This window comes from Selaginella moellendorffii, unplaced genomic scaffold (genome assembly GCF_000143415.4).
Source record: "Selaginella moellendorffii unplaced genomic scaffold, v1.0 SELMOscaffold_47, whole genome shotgun sequence".
Taxonomy (NCBI): domain Eukaryota; kingdom Viridiplantae; phylum Streptophyta; class Lycopodiopsida; order Selaginellales; family Selaginellaceae; genus Selaginella; species Selaginella moellendorffii.
This window is the reverse complement of record NW_003314308.1, coordinates 826,435-844,213: the sequence shown is the minus strand read 5'-3', so window position 1 is coordinate 844,213 and position 17,779 is coordinate 826,435. Positions and strand designations below refer to the sequence as shown.

The 17,779-nt window shown below is 49.4% G+C and overlaps 6 protein-coding genes and 1 non-coding gene across 10 annotated transcripts; 4 read left to right on the top strand and 3 right to left on the bottom strand.

Moving 5' to 3' along the window:
* Window positions 1–260: 260 nt before the first annotated feature.
* Window positions 261–1,869, top strand: LOC9657973 (cyclin-D2-1). The gene is made up of 6 exons (XM_024686135.1): window positions 261–609; window positions 689–778; window positions 849–947; window positions 1,008–1,209; window positions 1,267–1,397; window positions 1,455–1,869. The coding sequence occupies exons 1-6, from the start codon at window positions 310–312 to the stop codon at window positions 1,680–1,682; spliced, it is 1,050 nt and encodes a 349-aa protein (XP_024541903.1). The 5' UTR covers window positions 261–309; the 3' UTR covers window positions 1,683–1,869.
* A 1,677-nt stretch (window positions 1,870–3,546) lies between these two features.
* LOC9646992 (cyclin-D1-1) lies at window positions 3,547–6,004 on the bottom strand. The gene is made up of 6 exons (XM_002981010.2): window positions 5,471–6,004; window positions 5,321–5,407; window positions 5,159–5,257; window positions 4,877–5,078; window positions 4,674–4,804; window positions 3,547–4,608 (listed from the first exon to the last, which is right to left on the bottom strand). Exons 1-6 carry the CDS (start codon window positions 5,726–5,728, stop codon window positions 4,369–4,371), a joined length of 1,017 nt encoding a protein of 338 aa, XP_002981056.1. The 5' UTR covers window positions 5,729–6,004; the 3' UTR covers window positions 3,547–4,368.
* Window positions 6,005–8,427: 2,423 nt separating this feature from the next.
* Window positions 8,428–10,507, top strand: LOC9657972 (NADPH-dependent pterin aldehyde reductase). 3 transcript variants are annotated; one of them, XM_024686198.1, is made up of 7 exons: window positions 8,428–8,486; window positions 8,572–8,741; window positions 8,815–8,884; window positions 8,979–9,172; window positions 9,235–9,407; window positions 9,473–9,848; window positions 9,956–10,507. In XM_024686198.1, the coding sequence occupies exons 1-6, from the start codon at window positions 8,441–8,443 to the stop codon at window positions 9,543–9,545; spliced, it is 726 nt and encodes a 241-aa protein (XP_024541966.1). In that variant the 5' UTR covers window positions 8,428–8,440; the 3' UTR covers window positions 9,546–9,848; window positions 9,956–10,507. The 3 variants fall into 3 exon arrangements, with proteins under 3 accessions (XP_024541966.1, XP_024541964.1, XP_002981195.2); XM_024686196.1 differs by having other exon boundaries at window positions 8,428–8,510; XM_002981149.2 differs by having other exon boundaries at window positions 8,449–8,464; window positions 8,541–8,741.
* Window positions 9,619–10,821, bottom strand: LOC9657971 (bifunctional protein FolD 2). Of its 2 annotated transcripts, XM_002981009.2 has the most exons (3): window positions 10,329–10,821; window positions 9,870–10,274; window positions 9,619–9,816 (listed from the first exon to the last, which is right to left on the bottom strand). In XM_002981009.2, the coding sequence occupies exons 1-3, from the start codon at window positions 10,719–10,721 to the stop codon at window positions 9,634–9,636; spliced, it is 981 nt and encodes a 326-aa protein (XP_002981055.2). In that variant the 5' UTR covers window positions 10,722–10,821; the 3' UTR covers window positions 9,619–9,633. The 2 variants fall into 2 exon arrangements, with proteins under 2 accessions (XP_002981055.2, XP_024541963.1); XM_024686195.1 differs by having other exon boundaries at window positions 9,870–10,817.
* A 906-nt stretch (window positions 10,822–11,727) lies between these two features.
* TRNAP-UGG lies at window positions 11,728–11,799 on the top strand. The gene has a single exon. It is a non-coding gene; the product is annotated as a tRNA-Pro (tRNA).
* Window positions 11,800–12,249: 450 nt separating this feature from the next.
* LOC9646991 (pectinesterase) lies at window positions 12,250–14,047 on the bottom strand. The gene is made up of 2 exons (XM_002981008.2): window positions 13,094–14,047; window positions 12,250–13,025 (listed from the first exon to the last, which is right to left on the bottom strand). Exons 1-2 carry the CDS (start codon window positions 14,031–14,033, stop codon window positions 12,346–12,348), a joined length of 1,620 nt encoding a protein of 539 aa, XP_002981054.2. The 5' UTR covers window positions 14,034–14,047; the 3' UTR covers window positions 12,250–12,345.
* A 565-nt stretch (window positions 14,048–14,612) lies between these two features.
* Window positions 14,613–16,987, top strand: LOC9646990 (lecithin-cholesterol acyltransferase-like 4). Its single transcript, XM_024686189.1, has 10 exons — window positions 14,613–14,927; window positions 15,013–15,104; window positions 15,158–15,267; window positions 15,321–15,456; window positions 15,510–15,561; window positions 15,604–15,704; window positions 15,767–16,110; window positions 16,190–16,244; window positions 16,300–16,353; window positions 16,412–16,987. Exons 1-10 carry the CDS (start codon window positions 14,693–14,695, stop codon window positions 16,889–16,891), a joined length of 1,659 nt encoding a protein of 552 aa, XP_024541957.1. The 5' UTR covers window positions 14,613–14,692; the 3' UTR covers window positions 16,892–16,987.
* Window positions 16,988–17,779: the final 792 nt, after the last annotated feature.

Below are 17,779 nucleotides of genomic sequence, written 5' to 3'. Positions count from 1 at the left end.
TGTTTGATCCCATGGATTCAAATAAAGGTGGACACCTTGGCGGATGAAAATCAAACCAATCATCATGGAGGGGAAGAAAAATACCAAGTACAGGGAGCGATACAGTAGCTGGCCTCGTATTTCCGGGAATTATGAGCGAGTTTTATTTCGATTTGGACGTGAAATTTGGGGCTCAATCGCGCTCATTGATTTTACTCGCTCGCTTCTCTCTCTCTCTCTCTCTCTCTTCTCTCTCTTGCTTGGGCTTGACGAAGAAGAAGAAGGAGAGCCAGGGCAAATCCAGGATGTGAGCAGCGCCGATCAAGAAGAATGGCCATCGCTGCCGACGGCGATGACGATCTCCTCCTCCTCGAGTGCAATGAGGACATCGGCAGCTGCGCCAGCGGCAGCTCCAGCCCTTGCAGCAGCAGCGGCCGCGCCTGGCCCCCGGCGGCTCCCCATCTCCTGTGCCGCGCGATCGACATGGATCGCCACGGCGAGGAGCAAGCTCTCAGGAATCTTGCGAGCCGGGAGGTCGCGCATTCTCCCGGCCCCCAATATCGCTCCAGTCTCGAGTCCCAGCCGCTCGTCTCCGCGGCCAGATCCAATGCCGTGGATTGGATGATCAAGGTATGGATTCTTTCTTGCGATCGATCGAGATTTCTTAGCCGATGCCCCGTTTTCTTGATCTTTTTCTTCTTTCGTCTAGGTTCGTGGCGTGTATGGGTTTAGCCCCGCGACGGTGGCGCTCTCGGTGAGCTACTTGGACAGATATCTTGCCAAGGAGCTCCGACACAAGGTTCTCTCGATCGATCGAGCGAGTTTTTTTGTTTTGTTTTTGGGGGTCCGTTTGTAAGCTTTTCTTACAGGTTTGGAAAGCTTGGATGATCGAGTTGCTATCCATTGCATGCTTATCTCTAGCGGCGAAAATGGAGGAGACTTTCGTGCCGCTGCTCCAGGATTTACAGGTAAGTTGGCAGCGATTGGTTGCTTCGATCCGGGACGATCCGTTGATTGCTCTTGGTCAGATTGAGGGCCTGGAGCACCTTTTCGAGAGCGTGACGATCCAGAGAATGGAGGTGTCGGTGATGAAGTTGCTGGAGTGGAGACTGAACTCGATCACGGCCTTCTCCTTCGTGGGGGGATTGTTGCGCAGCATAGAGCTCCAGCAACACTTGAAGCTACTGGCGTGGAATAGAATCAACGAGCTTCTCCTGGGGACTCTAGCAGGCAAGCTTCCACTTGTTTTGTTCGTTTGTGAAATACCGCTTGGTTTGTGGGTGGCAGAGATTGTTTTCCTCGATTTCTCTGCGTCGGTCGTGGCGGTGGCGGCCACGGTCTGTGCTCTTCAAGAGACTGTCCCATTGCAGGCTCAAGCTTTGAAGCAACTTCTTCTGGGGATGCTACTCGTGGAAGAGGTAAACGTTGGTGGTGGCGCTTTGGTATTTGATCTTGGTTGCTATCGATGATCACAGGCTAGCTTTGACAAGTGCTGCGGGGTTGTGGAGGACGTGCTTGTGGATCCAATCTGTCCAGTGTCGTCCTCAAGCCAGGTACTACTTCTCGACACCTTGAGAGCCTGTTCGTCCGAGGGCGAGAGCAACGCTTCGAGAAAGAGGAGTAAGCCGGACGATGGCGGTGGCGGTGGCGGTGGCGGTGGCGACGGCGATGCTGCTTCAAAGAAGAAGCGATCGTCCCAGTAGCAGAGGGCAAGAAAACCACAAAAAAAACGAAAAAAATTCTTGGAGGCACGCATTCATCGAGACAAAGATTCATAGACGAGCATATCTGTGTACATTAGAGAAGAGTTTGTGTGGATCGATCGTGTTCTTGGCACTTGGTTTTGATTGGTTGTAACATACATAGCAACAAAGACTAGTCTTTAGCTTGTGAGCTTGCCACGCTTGTCCGCCCTCCACGTGGCAAAACCCTACTATTTGAATGCTAGGCATATTTCCTTGGAATCTTTTCAAATTTAAAGCGAATGATGGACTCTCGCCGCGAAAGACGATTCATCTTCCCATCCAATTTATCAAGTTTAGTTTCGACGCGGCAATCGAAGCTGTGTTCCTCCTCGGGTTCTCGACTTGCAAGCAGAGACCCAGCAGCATTAAAATCACGAGAAAGGAAAACAAGGAACTGGTCCAAGTCTCCTCCTCGCCTCACTTGTCAATGATACCCCAGCCGCAAGCAAGCAACGCTCAGGCCAAACAAAAAAACATATATCTTTTCTAAACCCTTTCCCAGAGACCCTCTTGTCCAGCAATAAAAGATTGTCACTCACCTCTATCCAAAGATCCAAAGTTCCAAACATAGGTACTTGCGTGCTGCTGCCCCTTGTTGTTGTTTCCTTCTTGTTGCTGTGATCTCCCGTCACTGGAAGAAAGCGATAAGCAAAAAAAAATAAAAAGAGAGGGGGAAGTAAACAGCGAGAAACAAACAACGAGAAAGGACCAAACCCGGGGTACGCGAGTGTGGAGCCGAGCCGGGCCGGACCGGCGCAGTCCACAGCCAGCTCTAAATTTCCCATCGTGTAGAACGTCAGTTCCTAGCTATCCATTCACAGTTGTTAAAAAGAGAGTGGAGAAAAAAAAGGAGAGAGAGAGAGAGAGGCCCGCCTGCTTGTTTGTGCTGCTGTTGCTGTAGCTACAGTTGCTGGCTGGCTGCTCTCCCCCCTGCTGCTGCCTCTCTCTATACTTCACGCTTATAAACGCCTCTGGATTGTGGCAGTCCTGCCATTTCCACACCCTCCTTATGTCAGTCGCTCACACCATCTGTGCCTTCTGAACGGAGGAGCGGCCTGTGCTGTGTGGAGTGGAGGGGTGAGAGTGAGCGGGGTGGGAGTTTGGAGTGGAGTGCGGCACAAAGATGGATCGAAGCGATCGAGCGAGCGAGCGACTGGGTGGACTGCGAGATACTCTGGAGTTTTTGCAAATCTTACGCCTCCTGTTCACGCTTGGAGGAAACACAGATTTGACGATGAGTTAAGCACTGCGAGAGAGAAGTAAGCAGCTTAATAGAAAAAAGAAGACGATGGCATGCGATGCAATAATGTGCTCCTAGCTAGCAAGCGGTACAAAGCAGAAACAAATATATGAGTGTGAATGTACACTTACCCCCGTCCGTCGTCCTTTCGTCTTAGCACACACTCAAAAGATTGCTGTGGTGGCGAGCTTATAAAAAGTAAGATCTGGATCTGAGTGAGAGAGGGCCACCGGCAGCCAGCAAGCAGTCGGCAGTCGCAGCAGCACGCCTCGATTCCATTCCAGATTGGATGCACAACGCTGTAAGCAGCAGCAGCAGCAGCAGCAACAGCGGCAGCAACAGCACGGGAATTAATAACTGCCAGATTGAAAACAAAAAGAATGAAACCTCTGTTGCTTTTCCTTGGTCGAGCGAGCAAGCGCCATCCAGCCAGGCTCCAAAGAGTTTAAACTCTCGTCTTCACAATCCACCTGAAAACTAACCTGAAACAAAACGAAAGCAACAAACACGCGCAAACAAAAGTTAAGAGCAACGAAGAAAAGGAAGGGTGGTAGCCTACGACCAAACGAGGATACGGTAGGATACGATGGATGGACCGCGGCCGGACACCAAACAAGAGCCCGCTCTGGTGGATGGATTATACCCCTTCGGGTGAATTCTTTCTTCACAATCAAAGAACCATCAAAGCCCACCTCCAAGTGCAGCTCCTTTTTCGACGGTTCACGGTACAAGCCACTCTACCATAACAATAAAGGCCAAGGAACGGGGACAATCTTCACGGCCACTGGACCCCTCAACTGGCTCGTTGACATCTCTTTGCGTAGCAAATCCCACCTCACTTAGTAGCAGCAGCAGTAGTAGTAGTAGTAGTTGTAGCTCTAGCTGATAGATAGTTTACATACCATAACTCCCTCCTCGCCGTTGTCAACTTTAAACTTCTGAGGAGCGAGCATTCCGATACTGACCAAATCCTCCGCCCCCGAGGAGAAAAAAGCCCGCCCTTGAAAAGACGAAAACCGTAGTGGTGGAATGTGTGTTGTCTTTTGTCTCTGTATCTGTGTTTGTGTGTTGTGTGTCTCTCCCTGTGTGAAAACCAAAGCCCTGCTCCAAAAACCATCGCCTAACTCCAGACTATATCATACTGAATGTACATTGCCGCAAATTTGCCTCGTTGCCTGTCTGCTATATCACCACCCCCTCGTCTCTCCTTGAGAAGTTGCAGAGGGGCAGTGTTGGACCACAGAACACCCCGAGCATGATGGAAAAAAACAGGAAGATGTTCTACCGTCCAGCAATCCCAGGAGACTCGGGTGATCTAAATTCCTCATCGCCGGACGTCCTGCTTCCTTCTACAATCCTCCGCTGCAAAATGGGAGCCAAATCCTTTCGCCCTGCTGTGCCCCGTCACCCCTCTGCCTTTAAAAACTCGTCCAGCTTCCGCTTCACGGACTTTGAGCACGCATGCTGCGCTTTCCCGGATTCGTCCCAATCCGGGTAGCTCTCACCCGTCTGCGAGACCTCGCCGTTGCTGTATGGGCTCGGCGACGCCTTGCGGTTTTCCAGAACCTGACTCACGGAGAGAAGCGGGCACAGCGGATCCACCACCAACTCCTCCATCAACCTATAACATCGACGAAGTTGATCCTGACCAAAACCAATAAATGTCACACCTCAAAAAAAACCTTTCACTTAAAAAAATGCGACTTTACCTGCGGTGTTGGGAGAATTTTGGCTAGGCTCCCCTTCAATGCTTCGGCCCGCAAAGGGAGCAGCTCTTCCAGTGCACAGCTCATGGCTGCGAGTGAGACCACCGAGGGTGGAAACGCGAGAAAATCCATCTCTGCAAAACATCGAAGTTTAGATATATATGCTCACCCGAAACTATAGTGGCAAAAGAGACTGTTTTGCTCACCTGGCAGCGTCTTCACCAGCACTTCACTGGTGCGATTCAACAGCGACAGCTTCATGTTGCGGCTCACATCCAGGTTTTGGAGCAATCCCTCGATGTAGGAGAACGGTGTTACAGAGCCCATCCTCCAGCCCAGCAATTTCATGACGGCAATTTCCATTCTCTGGATTGTTTTCGACTCAAAGATATGGTCTAGGCCTTCAATCTGCGAGTTCAACCCAGATCAATCTACCAAAATCAAGACATCGCCAAGATTGCAAGGGAGGGGCATGGCAGGCATTGCACCTGTAAATCTTGCAGCATTGGAACATCGGGCTCTTCCATCTTAGCAGCAAGAGATAAACAGGCCACCGTCAAGAGCTCAATCATCCATGCCTTCCAAGTCTGTAAAGTTACCACCATGAGCAAAAAAGGAATGTAGAAGAGCATGGATCCGGCAGTGCTTACCCTCAATAGCTGCTTGGAGAGATATCTATCGAAATAGTTGACAGCAAGCGCTATCGTGAGAGGGCTAAAGCTATAGACATTGCGAACCTGCATCAAATCCAAGGAAACAAACATAAGAGATGGATGAATCGGCAAGAAAGAAAGCTCCACCTTCATCATCCAATACACGGCATTGGATCTAGCGGAAGAGATCACATCCTCGGACCTCAGGACCGCGAAATATCCCGCGTCGGGGAGATGGCCGGACTCGCGCTGGACGATGCTCGACAAGGGGACGGCATCATCGAAATGCAGGAGCCCTGGCTCATCCGATGTGTTGTCGCCGGAGAAATCCACAGCGGCATTGTTGCCCTCGCAAGGGCTGCCGAGAATCTCCTCGTTGCAAAACAGCACATCGCCAAAATCCATCGATAGCGCACCGCCTTGCCGCGACCTCGCGCCCTGATTATTGGATCGCCATGGCGCAGCGCCGAGGAAAGATCGGGCAAGCGGCAATCGCGATATTTCGCTGCTGGCGCGATGAAAGATCGGCGGATCGATTCATAGGCGCCGCGATGGAGGCGATTCGCCGCCTCGGTCCGCCATAGCCAGCGCTTCACTCTCTCTCTCTCTCTCGCCCTCGATCTCTCTCTCACTCTCGCCCTCAAAGAATACACTCTAGGCCTAAAGAGCTCTCACACCTAAAGAGCTCTCACACAAAGCAAAAAAAAGGCCTCTCTACAAAACAAATGGAAGACTTTGAGACGAGTGAACTGAATTTGAGCGGCAATTTCACGTCCGCCACATTTTCGGAAAATGTAGATTGCGATAATGAGATTTTGCGTAGTTTTTACTCCCCTGTTACTATACCTGCCACTACTACTACGTATATTGCCACTGGCCAATGCCACACCACTCGGCTCTACGGTGTAAAAGTTGAAAATAGTAAGGGGAATTATGGGTTTTCACCATGCGAGGACCGTAATAGGCACGCGGCCGTACCGTATAGACGGTGACATGGCTCGCGCCGCGCGAGAGGGCGAACGTTCCAGAACCAAAAACAAACACCCGCATCAATTAGTCACCTAATTAATTGCCACATTAGGGGACGAAGCTAAATACAAGAATGTATTATGTATAGCGGGAATGTGAATCTCCATGATAGATTTTAGCGGGTGGCCATCATAACACGGCCACTCTTTCCGTTTTCCGTTTAGCTGTTAGCCACCATTTTTTTACTGTTTACTGTTTTAGCGGAAAGAATGCCCTATTTAAACCCCCTGCGCCTCTGACTGCTAGCGGCTCGGCCATTTGGGCTGGCGACACCTGTCACCATATGTGTGGGTGGTCAAGTTTGACCAGGCTACTTACCTGGCTCCTGTGATCTTTTGTTTTTTTACCTGTTTGCCTGCGCTGGAAAGGTCTCACTCCCTCTGTTAGCTAGTTTGTTATTTACCCTTGGTGTATAGAATACTGGCGAGATATTTGTATCGCTACTAGCCTTGAGGGGATATTCACCCAGCTGGTGAAAAGAGTTTGTGAGCGCCAGTCCAAAAGGGTTCTTCCAATTGTAAGTCACGGATGTTATTTTCCCTTGGCGATTTTACTATTACCACGTGTTTCTTGGTGTTTCTTCACAGATTTTACACCAAACACTTCCAACCAGTGTGGTGGTGAGCTGTGTGTAAGTGTGGGAGGCGTTGCTCGTCGTCGTGATCGAAACCTCCACGTACCACAATACACACACAAGCTTTTGATGCGAGAGAATATCTGGGCTTCTCGGGTTTGATTCCCGGAATCTCTTGACACTCCGCGGGGTCGATTCCCGCCAAACCCGGGCGGGGATTTGCTGTTGCTACTCACATGGGGAGACAAATCACGACTCAAAGGTTTTGGGTTTACGGGCTTTTTTTTGCTGCTTTTGGAGACCCCGCTAATATTATACGCTCCAAGATTCCCCCATCTCCAGCTTTATTGTGCCCAGGGAGGAGCAAAGGTAAAAAGGAGGAGGGGGTTTAAACACTGTAAGTTGGGTGACAGCGACAAACTACATGACCCGGTCACGGGATCGAGTTCAGGGCGAGCAAATGCTGGCCGGGCTGGCAAGCAAGCAAGCGCGCAGGGCGGGTGGAAGAAATTCTTGCTCGCCACCATTTAATTTTAGGTCTGATAGAGAAGGAGGGGTATACTGTAATGCGAAAGAGACAGCGCTTCTTTTGTGGGTGCCTGCCATGCCAAGCCAAGCCAAAAAGATTATAATGTGGAGACTTTTGCAAGGGGCGGGGATTTGATTTAACAAGGAAAAAAGGGGAGATGAGGTTTGTTCTCGGTTAGATTTCTTGTCGGGCATTCTTCCACCTTGGACTGCTAACTGGGCGATTGACCGGGATAGTTAAATCCCCCTCCCAGCAAGGATTAAAACAATTAAGCCAGTGGGGGTGAATCTCCATTCTTTACTCAGAGGGTTCCCATCACAGGGTGATTGTTGCGATTCTTTTATATCTGATCGCTGTAAGTTCTCTGTTACTCCTCGCTCGCTGCGCGGAGGGGGGCCTTAAAGGCGTCCTTGGAGTGGGAAATTTGTTAGCGGCAGGGCGGATACGTCTCGATCTGATAAGGTTAAAAACCTTTCCACTAATTAGGGCTCCTCTCTGGCCCCCTCGCCATCAAAAAGAGACATGCACGATCTTGGGCATCAATGCATATTGGCCTTTGCACGAATAGAGAAACACTCCCTGGTAAAAAGTTAAAACCCCAGGATCCCTCTTTTGGGCCTCAACTTGGCACATGTGAAAACCCCTTTCCAATTTTTTTCATACAAAGTTGGCGGTCCTAAGTTGTTTACTCGGCCTTACAGCGCCCCGTCCGGTCTCGAGATCTTTGAAAAAAACATCTGGTCTTTCTCTGGGGCGGCATTGCAAAGGAGCAAGGGGGGTGGCGCAGTCAATGATTGTAAGAACATGCCAGTGTAAAAAAAATGGCGGGCCGTAAATTCTGACTATTTTTTACCCGGGTGGCTTGGCTGGCTGCTCGGCTGGCTGCCAAAGACCCTGGCATTGTGCGCTTCTTCTCTTTCTTAGGGTTTTAAGGGTCTAAGGTTTAAGAGTTTTTAGGGCAAAGTGTTTTTTAGGGTTAGGGCTCATGTCGAAGAACACGGCGATGCTGGTGAGCCCCGGGACGCCTGCAGGTGCGGCGGGAGCTCCTCAAGCCGGTGCTCTTTTGATCGTTCTTTCCTCTCCAGGCATTGATGGTTTGCTCGATCGATTGCACAGCGCGGACAGTGTTGATCACTGGCGTGACGAGAGGACTCGGGCGAGCTCTGGCGCTGGAGATTGCTTCCAGGGGTCACACGATTATAGGGTGTGGGCGTGACGAGGAGAAGCTCACCTCTTTGCAGAATCAACTGGGCGATAGCAAGCACATTCTTAGAGCTGTGGACGTTGTAAGTCTTTCTCTTTTCTTTTCTGTCTATGTTCTTGACGAGTTTTTTCTTTCTTGTTTTCTGGACGTTATAGGCTTCAGATAGCAACGTCCAGGAGTTTGCTAGAGCTGTGATCGAGCTGAAAGGAGCTCCCGATATTCTTGGTAAGAACACAAATTTCCCTTCTTTTTTCTTCTTTCTTCTTTCGTCTCTTCCTGAAAGGAAGCATGATTTTCTCATTGCAGCGTTGCATACCAGTTAATAATGCAGGTGTGATCAACAGCAATGGGAAACTGTGGGAGGTTGCCAGGGAAGAATTTGACAACGTCATCGATGTCAATATCAAAGGTCCTGCGAATTGCCTCCGCCATTTCGTGCCTCACATGATGTCCAAGAAGCAAGGAGTGATTGTAAACTTCTCATCTGGATGGGGTCGATCAGCAGCTGCCGAGGTATAAGCTCTCCCGAGCGATTTTTCTTCTTTTCTCTTGCTAAGATCGAGCTTTTGTCACAGGTATCTCCATACTGTGCATCCAAGTGGGCGATGGAAGGACTTACTCGCTCGCTGGCTAAAGAGCTACCTCCTGGAATAGCAGCTGTGGCTCTTAATCCAGGAGTGATCTGCACAGACATGCTAACGACATGTTTTGGAACTTCGGCAGCGATGTACCAGACCCCGGAAACATGGTGAGTGTTGCTCAAATTTTCTTTTTCAAGCTTCTTACTTACAACTTACGCTTGTAATGTAACAGGGCTCCCGCTGCTGCGACGCTTATACTCGCATTGACAGCAGCGGACAACGGATCATCTCTCAACGTGACATGAAACCGAGCGTTCTTGAGTATATGATTTTTTTTGTTCTTCCTTTTTACGTCCGATACATGGAGCTTTAGTTCCTGATACTTTTGATGTTTTATAGAGGTTTTCTCTTTGCATGGTCTCTACGCTGCGCTGCAAGGAGTGTGTTTGAGAGCACCATTGCAATGGTGATCGGGCCGACTCCGCCAGGAACCGGCGTGATCGCGGTCGCTACTTTCTCAGCCTCCTCGTAACAAACGTCTCCTACGAATCGGAATCCTTCTTCCGAGCTAGGATCCTGGAGATAAAAAGTCAAGCTCTACAAGCCAAGTAAGAAGAGGACACCTTCACCTTTACTTGGTTCATTCCTATGTCTATAACGACAGCTCCGGGTTTGATCCAGTTTCTTCTCACAAGATTTGCGTTTCCTGTGGCAGCAACCAGGATATCAGCAGTCCGAGCAATCTCTGCTGGTTTTGGCGTGTGCTTATCCACGATTGTGACAGTGGCATTGTGTCTCTGGAGGAGTAGCGCCGTGGGAAGGCCGACGACGTTGCTACAACCAATGACCACCACTTTCCTCCTCTCGACTTGGAACTTGTATCGAGTAAGAAGCTCCAGGCAAGCTCGCGAGGTGCATGGCACGAAACTTGGCTGGAAATCATCGAGAGCCAGCTTAGCCAAGTTGAGGGGATGGAGGCCATCCACATCTTTCTCGAGACTTATCTCTTGGAGCACGGTTTCCGGCCGGATCTTCTGAAACAGTGAGGCAAGTAACGATGAAGAGGCAAGTCGTGGGTGATTTCTTACCTTTGGCAGTGGGAGCTGGACGACGATGCCATGAACGCTCTCGTCTCCATTGAACGTTCGAAGCGCCTGTATGATCGCCTGGAGCGTCGCTGTTTCGGGCAGCTGCGAAGCGAAGGATTTGATTCCAACTTCTGTGCACGCTGTTCGTAAGTTATGAATGTAAGCTTGCGATTGAGGGCTATCTCCCACCTGAAGCACCGCCAATCCAGGCCTCGCGAAACCCACCTCGGCGCCGCCAGTTCTTATCGTCTCTGCGATATCATCCTTGATTTCCTGAGCTATGAGCCTTCCATCCATTCTCCGTGCTGCTGCTGCTGGCATGGTGGAATTGTGTTTATGACAGCTCCTCGAGGGGTTTGAGAACCCAGAGCGTACTCCAAGGGTTCTCCACATTGAACACTCCTAGGTAAAGGAGAAACTTGAATATATTTTTAATTAAAGTTTGTAATTTATTTGAACATAAAAAGAAAGGTGCTAGTAATTGATGAAGTAAATATCAATTACATTTATTAGATAAGACAAAAATAACACACAAACATATTAAAAAAACACATTTTCCAGCCCTTAGCAAGATTTCTTCAAAATCGCAGCAAAGGAATCTGAGGAATGCTGCGAGCTTATGCAATGTATGAAAAAACCTCGCAGCCAAAGTGATCAACTTCAGGTCAGTGTTCTTTTATTCATTGGTCATACACTTATGTTTTCATGTTCTCTAGCTTTGCCCAACAATGGCCCCAGATGTTTCTTCTTCGCTACTTCTTATTGGACACAACCGGATGTTTCCACTTACGCCACCCTGATCGAACGTCTCGCCTTTTCTCTTCGTGTCTCGGGTGTGCTCTAGGGGTTCCTCCGGGTGATGAGGTAGATGTTTATACCTTCTTTGATTGTCAAATCCAAATTCACGAAACCAATCAGTCTCTGTTTCTGTCAAGTGTTCCACTTGGCGCACGTCACAAGCTAGAAAAAAAAAAAGGTCGATAATCACTGGTGCTGATATCATGTTACGAGCTGCGTCTGGTGCTGAGCTGGTTGACAGTCTCTATAGTACCTCCGTTCTCGAGCATGCACTTCGGATTCTGCAACTTATGAAGCGACTGGCCGGTTCATTCCTTTGAACAGCTTCCCATTTCTTTAACGCAAGTAGATCCAAATGTACGGAAAAGTGGAATCTCAAGATTTTGAGATCCTCTCCAAGCCATGTCACCTTGCTGATGTACAACGATGGAGTGTAGCTCCGGATCTCTTGTTTGCTTTTGGTACAGATGCCTTTCAGGAGAATTGTCTCCGCTTCCGCCCACCGGTCGAGGAAAATAAATCCAGTTTTAGTCTACCAAATTGTGAAATTGGCTCGTGCAAGCTCCGAGGTGGTACATACCCAACTTATCACGAATGTAATGGGCATTTGGTCTAGTGGTATGATTCTCGCTTTGGGTGCGAGAGGCCGCGAGTTCGATTCTCGCAATGCCCCCATCCATTAACTTATTCTGCCCTTTTCCATTGAGCTATCGCGGAGTTCCTCCGGTAGACTTTTAGCAAATAAAGACGAGGTTCTTTGATTGAAAGTTGTTAATGTCCGGCATTTGGAGCAACTGCTAGAACTCCAAATGCTTTCGTTTCACAAACGTTTCCGTTATGGTACCCACTTCGATTTCATGAAGTGACAGATTGCTTCATTCCATCGGCTTGGGCCGTAACGTAAGTAGATCCAATTGTACAACGATCGAGATCTCTCCATCTGTATTTTGTTTTGATTCGGCTACTTTTGTTACTTTCAAAGGTAGGAGCTCTTGTCTCAGTTACAGTCACGCTGTATAAGTCCAGTGGGGAGGATGTAACTTCATCCCTGGAAGAATTCAAGCTCCGATCCCAGTGCTTTTTCTGCAAAGTCAACACTTTCATTGACTTTATTTGACTTTCATTGACTTCTTGAAGCAGTCGTAATTTATTTGTTTAAAAGTCAACCGTCAATTCACACTGGAACACTATCACGTAGAACTATGACGTACCTGATTTTCTATATCCCAAGCGAGTAGGGAAAACTAGTCTGTCCAAGCCAATCCGACCCAGAGATGAAGCTTCCAGCAGTGAATTTATTAGCCACCACAGACGAGCTCATCTGTGACGACCAGCCAACTCTATTCCCGGTCCCAGATCCCGGCCCTTTGCTCTGATACTCGGCATAGTAGAGCGTCTTGAGCGCAAAACTTCCATCCCACTCGAGCCACCCGGCCGGATTCACCACGCTCCCCATGTAGCACCGCAAGAACACTGTCCTGGAATACTTCTTCCATGGCCGGCCTAGATAAGTTGGAGTTCCACTGCCCTTGAGATCCTGAGTGCCGTCAACGCTACAGTCCTGGAAGCTGAGGCCGGTGTTTTGGTTTGGATCCGTGCGTCCCTGGGCGGTGATCGTGTTCTTCTGCTTCGCCATCGGCTTGCGAGCCAGAAGCGTGCAGCTCTGGAACACGGCCGCGGCGTCGCCAAAGATGAAGTCGACGGTTCCGTAGACGATACACTCGCGATAGAACTGGCGCGCGACGTGAGTGTAGAGTGTGTCCTGGTAGCCCTCGAAGGAGCACTTGTAAAACGCGACCTTGTCAGCGCTGACGCGAAGAGCCACTGCTTGGTGCTTGGCGGCCCCGGCAGTGTTTCGGATTGTCAAGTCTCTGGCAAGGAATCCTCTCGCGTTTATCTCTGAAAAGAACCAACTTGTGTAGTGTCCTACCAAACAAAAGCGAGAAAGGAAAAACATCGATACTGACCGACAGTAGATGTCCTGAATGTCGTGACTCCATCGCTAACGCTTTTGGAGCCCGTGATGATGGTCTTCCCAATCCCATCGCCAACAAACATGAGATTGGTCTTGGATTTTGGCACCGAAACTGTCTCCCTGTAAGTCCCGGCCTTGATGTAAATCACGTAGGTACTGCCACTCTTGCTGGGAGCAGCCTCCACGGCCTGCTTGATAGTCGAGTATCGTCCACTTCCGTCCTGAGCAACGATCACATTCGCAGTGACGGCCTTCTTGTGTTTCTTTTTTAGAAGCTCTGGCACCCAGCTAACGTCGTTAATTGTGCCGCTGGTCGGCGAGATCGATTGCAAAGTTGCTATAAACGCGAGTGCAGTGCTTATCCTCCTCCCAACTTTACTTCCTTCTTGGCTCAGCTGAAATACCACCTCCTGCCCGGGAGAGATCTGGCTCAAGCCGTCCAAGCATGTCGTCTGGTACGCGAGGGCCGAGCTGACCCACGTATGAACGTCGTTGAGCCTCGAGGTGCTGGCGTTCCTGAGAGAGCTCCCCAGGGAGTCTCCGATCATCTCCGACGCACCAGTGAGCAGCTCCACGCAGTCGTCTATGGCCACCTTGCGGAACTTACTGCTGGCCAATTCACCGTCGTTGGAGGAAGTAAGAGCACTGGAAGTAGTCGTCCCTCCTCCGTAGCTCTGGCACATCTGAATCTCCTCGTGTACACCATCGAGAGAAGCCCTGAGAGCGGAGGAGACGAGCTCGAACCGGCCTGGAGCGCCCCTCGCAACATCCATCCCCTCCAAACCATACTTGGCCAGAGTGCTTATGCAAAACTCTGGATCGCCGGCATTCGACTCGCGGCAAGCTTGCTGATACGACTGCCGAGCAGCAGCTTGGATGGCGAGCGAGAGGAGCAACGCAAAAGCCGCGTACTGACGCGATCCAAAGGCCATGGCAAACTTCCAAAGCTTTGATGCTCTGCTCGAGAGTTCTCGGACAGAGTTCTTGAGAAGCCTCGAGTTTAAATGCCACCGAATTCCGTTGCCACATTCTTCTACGAATCCTATCCTCGCAAAAATCCATCCCAGCGACCAGGGACCACAGCCACCATATTTCCCTGACATCCCTTCGAGCATACCTGACACCACCTCCATTGCACAGATTGGGATGCTACACCAAAACCTTGTAAGTTTCTCGCAAACCAGTCCCACTTCCCATGTTCCACCCTTGCGTCTCTTTTGCCGCTTCCTTGCTTTTTTCTTCCGTGCTACACTGTCGCAAGATAGAGTGTTACATCGGCCAGCCTTGATTTCGACGCGCCTTTTCTCCTCCAAAGGCAACTCTGACAATCGTAACGTGTGTAGAAATAGCGCTTGTTCAATCACTCCTTTTCACTGCTTTTTCCGCGCACAAAATCCTATGCCACTGCCGCTACCCGAAAGCATTTACCTGATCTCCCTCAAGAACCCTAAAAACCTGTTTTTAGGGCAAAATCACCGAAATCAGCATAACGGATATTCCTGGGATCTTTTTGTCAAAAGCCCTAACGTAAACTTAAGGGAAGGGGAGGGGATTGATTGGCGATGATCGGCGCTTCCCTCTAGCTGCGAGGATGTTCGTCAATATCGCGGATTTGATCCACAAGGTCGAGGGATGGATCCTCAGGGAGCGGCAGCGCCGGTATGTGGATAAGGATTTGAATCCGGTGCTGCTGGTGCCTGGAATTGGGGGCTCCATTCTCAATGCCGTGTACGAGGATGGCACCACCGAGCGTGTTTGGGTCCGGCTCTTCGCTGCCGATGCCGAATTCCGGGAGAAGCTCTACTCCAAATTCGACCCTAAGACTGGTGAGTGTGCACTGTGGTGTGTTTGTTTTTTCTCTTTGCCCCTTTCTAGCTCTTTCTAGCTGTTTGATTTTTTCACTACTTACAGGAAGGACCGTGTCCCTGAATGAGAAAATTCGTATCGAAGTGCCTCAAGATGAGCACGGGATTTATAGTTGCGACATCTTGGATCCTGATGTGGTAGGATGCTATCTCTTGACATTTTCTTGTCTTGACATTTTTTGTTCCTCCAGATTATCAGAATGAATGTCGTCTACTATTTCCACGATTTGATTGAGAAGATGTTGAGCTGGGGCTACGAGCAAGTGTTTGGATTTGGTTATGACTTTCGGCAAAGCAACAGGTCTCAAAATCAGCTTTTGAATCGCTTTCCCTTTGTGACTTTTGCTCTGGCAGGCTTCCGGAAATTATGGATGCTTTCAGAAAGAAGATTGAAAAGATGTACAAGCACGCTGGAGGTAAAAAGGTGAAGATTGTGTCGCATTCCATGGGTGGCCTGCTCGTTAAGTGCTTCCTTGCTCTCAATCACGAGGTTTGTGTTTATTGCTTTGTTTTAAATTCGTCCTCTCAAGTTTGTATTGCTAGTTCTTCGAAAAACATGTCGATACGTGGATTGCGATCACTGCTCCCTGGCAAGGTAAAAACTATTGTCTTGGCATTCTTAGCTTCGTCTCCGTAGGTGCACCTGGTTTTGTCACAGACTGTCTGTTAACCGGAGTCGAGTTTCTAAAGGGGTGGCAGAAGGAACTATTTGTTGCTAAATGGAGCACTCATCAGCTGGTATATGTCATTCTACTGCTCTTTTCTTTCAAGGACTGATTTTTTCATTACAATGACTGCAGTTGATTGAGTGTCCCTCGCTTTACGAGCTGATGTCGCCTCCCGATTTCAAGTGGAAGCGACCGCCTGAACTTCATGTCTGGCGTAAATGCGAGACTTCGAATGGCTCTTGTTCCGTCGAGAAAGCGGTATTTAACAGGCCGTATAGCTGTGTGGAAGTGATGGCAGACGCCTTGAAAGACAATACGCTCCATTTCAACGGTGAAGTCCTACCTTGCCCCTTCAACTACGACATCCTCGAATGGTCCAACAAAACCAGGGAGCTCCTGAAGAATGCAAGTCTTCCAAAGGGAGTTCTTTTCTACAACATATATGGCACTTCACAAGACACACCATTCGATGTCTGGTAAGCTACTTCCGGACTGCGTACTAAGCCTGACACTTTCTTCACCCTTTTTTCACGTTTTTCTCATTTTTCGTTGCAGCTATGGCAGCTCCGACTGTCCTATCGAAAATTTAAGCCACATCTTGAAAACTGAGGTGTGTGTGCTAGTAAATTGTGGACTTGGTCTCACTTCGTGCTTGCTTGACGTAGGCAACTTTCACGTGTGTGGATGGCGATGGAACGGTGCCTGTGGAGTCCGCAAAGGTTCGTGATAGGAACAAATCATCTTAGCTTGCCAGCTCACAATCCTTGACGAACGTAGGCGGACTTACTTGACGCGGTCGCAAGAGTGGGAATCCCAGGCGATCACCGAGGGATTCTTCTCGAGGAGAGGCTCTTCCGTGTTGTCAAGCATTGGCTGAAGGCCGGAGAACCGGACCCGTTCTACAACCCCATCAATGACTACGTGGTGATCCCAACCCCGGCCGAGTACGACGAGTACCAACGCAGTCACGTAGAGATTTCTTTCGCGAAGCACCGCCAGGACGAGCAGCGCGGCCAGAGTCATGGACACCGCCAGGGAGAATTCATCGCTGCCGTGATCTCGGGATCAAATGGAAAGATTGGTGCTCGAGCTGAAGCTCACGCTACGGTGGAAGACGATGGTGGTGACTTCGTGGAGGTGTCTACGTTTGGTGTTGTGGAGGGCGGAGACGCTGGAGAAAGGAAGCTTGCCCTGGACAAGGCGATGGCGGCGGCATCCGACAAGGCGACAAACGTAGCTATTGGCTGTCGGGGATAGCCACATCTGTGTATGATGTATCGCTGTTGTATATATCAATGCTCGATTGGACAGTCAAAAGACTGACTTGCTAGGCAATAAGAGACTCATTCGCTACAAAGCTTTCTAGCCTTGTCCACCTTCTTGGACATGATCGCTAGGCTCTTCCTCATTGTTTTCTTGTCTCCCAACATGGACATGATTGCTAGGCTTATCCTCATTGTTTTCTTGTTTGCCAACATTGATTTCTACAATCCTATTGAAGCAGATCCAGTGTTTCAAGCGAGACAGCACCCATGGAGGTTAAACTCTGGAGATGCTCGCGTGATCTCGAGGGCGATTCTAAAGACCATCCGATCAATCTCAAGGGAGAGGTATTACACCTATGGAAGAAGTTTCACGTCCACATTCATGGCTACAGAAAATCTCAAGGTGAGTGTAAGGCTGTGGCTGTTTAGCATACGCGGGAACGATGGAATGTGCTATGTCACACCAGATTCTTCACAGGTCATAGATTCCCAGGCCCTAGTGAATGCGTTCTTGGGTTTCTATAGCACGGCTTCACGAGAGATTGAGAGCAGAGGCTATGGCCGAATTCTCTGCGTGTGGAAGATTTTTGCCATTGACTATGTATCTTGGTATGGAAGGCCAGAGAGTTTGGCTTCTTCGTCTCTCAGATTCACAGAGCAAGACCATGAAAAAGATCAGGTAGTGTTTGACCATTCCCATGATTTTAACCGCACTCTCTTTGAAATTACCACGGATCCCGACTGGGAGAACTGCTGGCCTTTTCGATCCAACATGATTGGAGGAGCCGATGCTGCAATAGGATCATACATTGGCAACTATGCCACGCTTGTATCTCCCAGTGGAAGATACAAGGCGATCATGCAACAAGACTGTAACTTT

Excerpts from the sequence above, each read along its gene's own strand:
- LOC9646992 (XM_002981010.2), bottom strand. The coding sequence starts at position 5,728 with ATGGATTTTGGCGATGTGCTGTTTTGCAACGAGGAGATTCTCGGCAGC. Across the intron at positions 5,079-5,158 it reads CAATGCTGCAAGATTTACAG|ATTGAAGGCCTAGACCATAT; the intron begins GTGCAATGCCTG and ends TTGAACTCGCAG. Across the intron at positions 4,805-4,876 it reads GCTGGTGAAGACGCTGCCAG|AGATGGATTTTCTCGCGTTT; the intron begins GTGAGCAAAACA and ends GATGTTTTGCAG.
- LOC9646991 (XM_002981008.2), bottom strand. The coding sequence starts at position 14,033 with ATGGCCTTTGGATCGCGTCAGTACGCGGCTTTTGCGTTGCTCCTCTCG. Across the intron at positions 13,026-13,093 it reads ATTCAGGACATCTACTGTCG|AGATAAACGCGAGAGGATTC; the intron begins GTCAGTATCGAT and ends GGTTCTTTTCAG.
- LOC9646990 (XM_024686189.1), top strand. The coding sequence starts at position 14,693 with ATGTTCGTCAATATCGCGGATTTGATCCACAAGGTCGAGGGATGGATC. Across the intron at positions 14,928-15,012 it reads CAAATTCGACCCTAAGACTG|GAAGGACCGTGTCCCTGAAT; the intron begins GTGAGTGTGCAC and ends CACTACTTACAG. Across the intron at positions 16,245-16,299 it reads GCCACATCTTGAAAACTGAG|GCAACTTTCACGTGTGTGGA; the intron begins GTGTGTGTGCTA and ends TGCTTGACGTAG.
- LOC9657972 (XM_024686196.1), top strand. The coding sequence starts at position 8,441 with ATGTCGAAGAACACGGCGATGCTGGTGAGCCCCGGGACGCCTGCAGGT. Across the intron at positions 8,511-8,571 it reads GGCGGGAGCTCCTCAAGCCG|CGCGGACAGTGTTGATCACT; the intron begins GTGCTCTTTTGA and ends TCGATTGCACAG. Across the intron at positions 8,742-8,814 it reads TTCTTAGAGCTGTGGACGTT|GCTTCAGATAGCAACGTCCA; the intron begins GTAAGTCTTTCT and ends TGGACGTTATAG.
- LOC9657973 (XM_024686135.1), top strand. The coding sequence starts at position 310 with ATGGCCATCGCTGCCGACGGCGATGACGATCTCCTCCTCCTCGAGTGC. Across the intron at positions 610-688 it reads CCGTGGATTGGATGATCAAG|GTTCGTGGCGTGTATGGGTT; the intron begins GTATGGATTCTT and ends TCTTTCGTCTAG. Across the intron at positions 779-848 it reads CCAAGGAGCTCCGACACAAG|GTTTGGAAAGCTTGGATGAT; the intron begins GTTCTCTCGATC and ends CTTTTCTTACAG.
- LOC9657971 (XM_024686195.1), bottom strand. The coding sequence starts at position 10,721 with ATGTGGAGAACCCTTGGAGTACGCTCTGGGTTCTCAAACCCCTCGAGG. Across the intron at positions 9,817-9,869 it reads TAGGAATGAACCAAGTAAAG|GATCCTAGCTCGGAAGAAGG; the intron begins GTGAAGGTGTCC and ends TTTTATCTCCAG.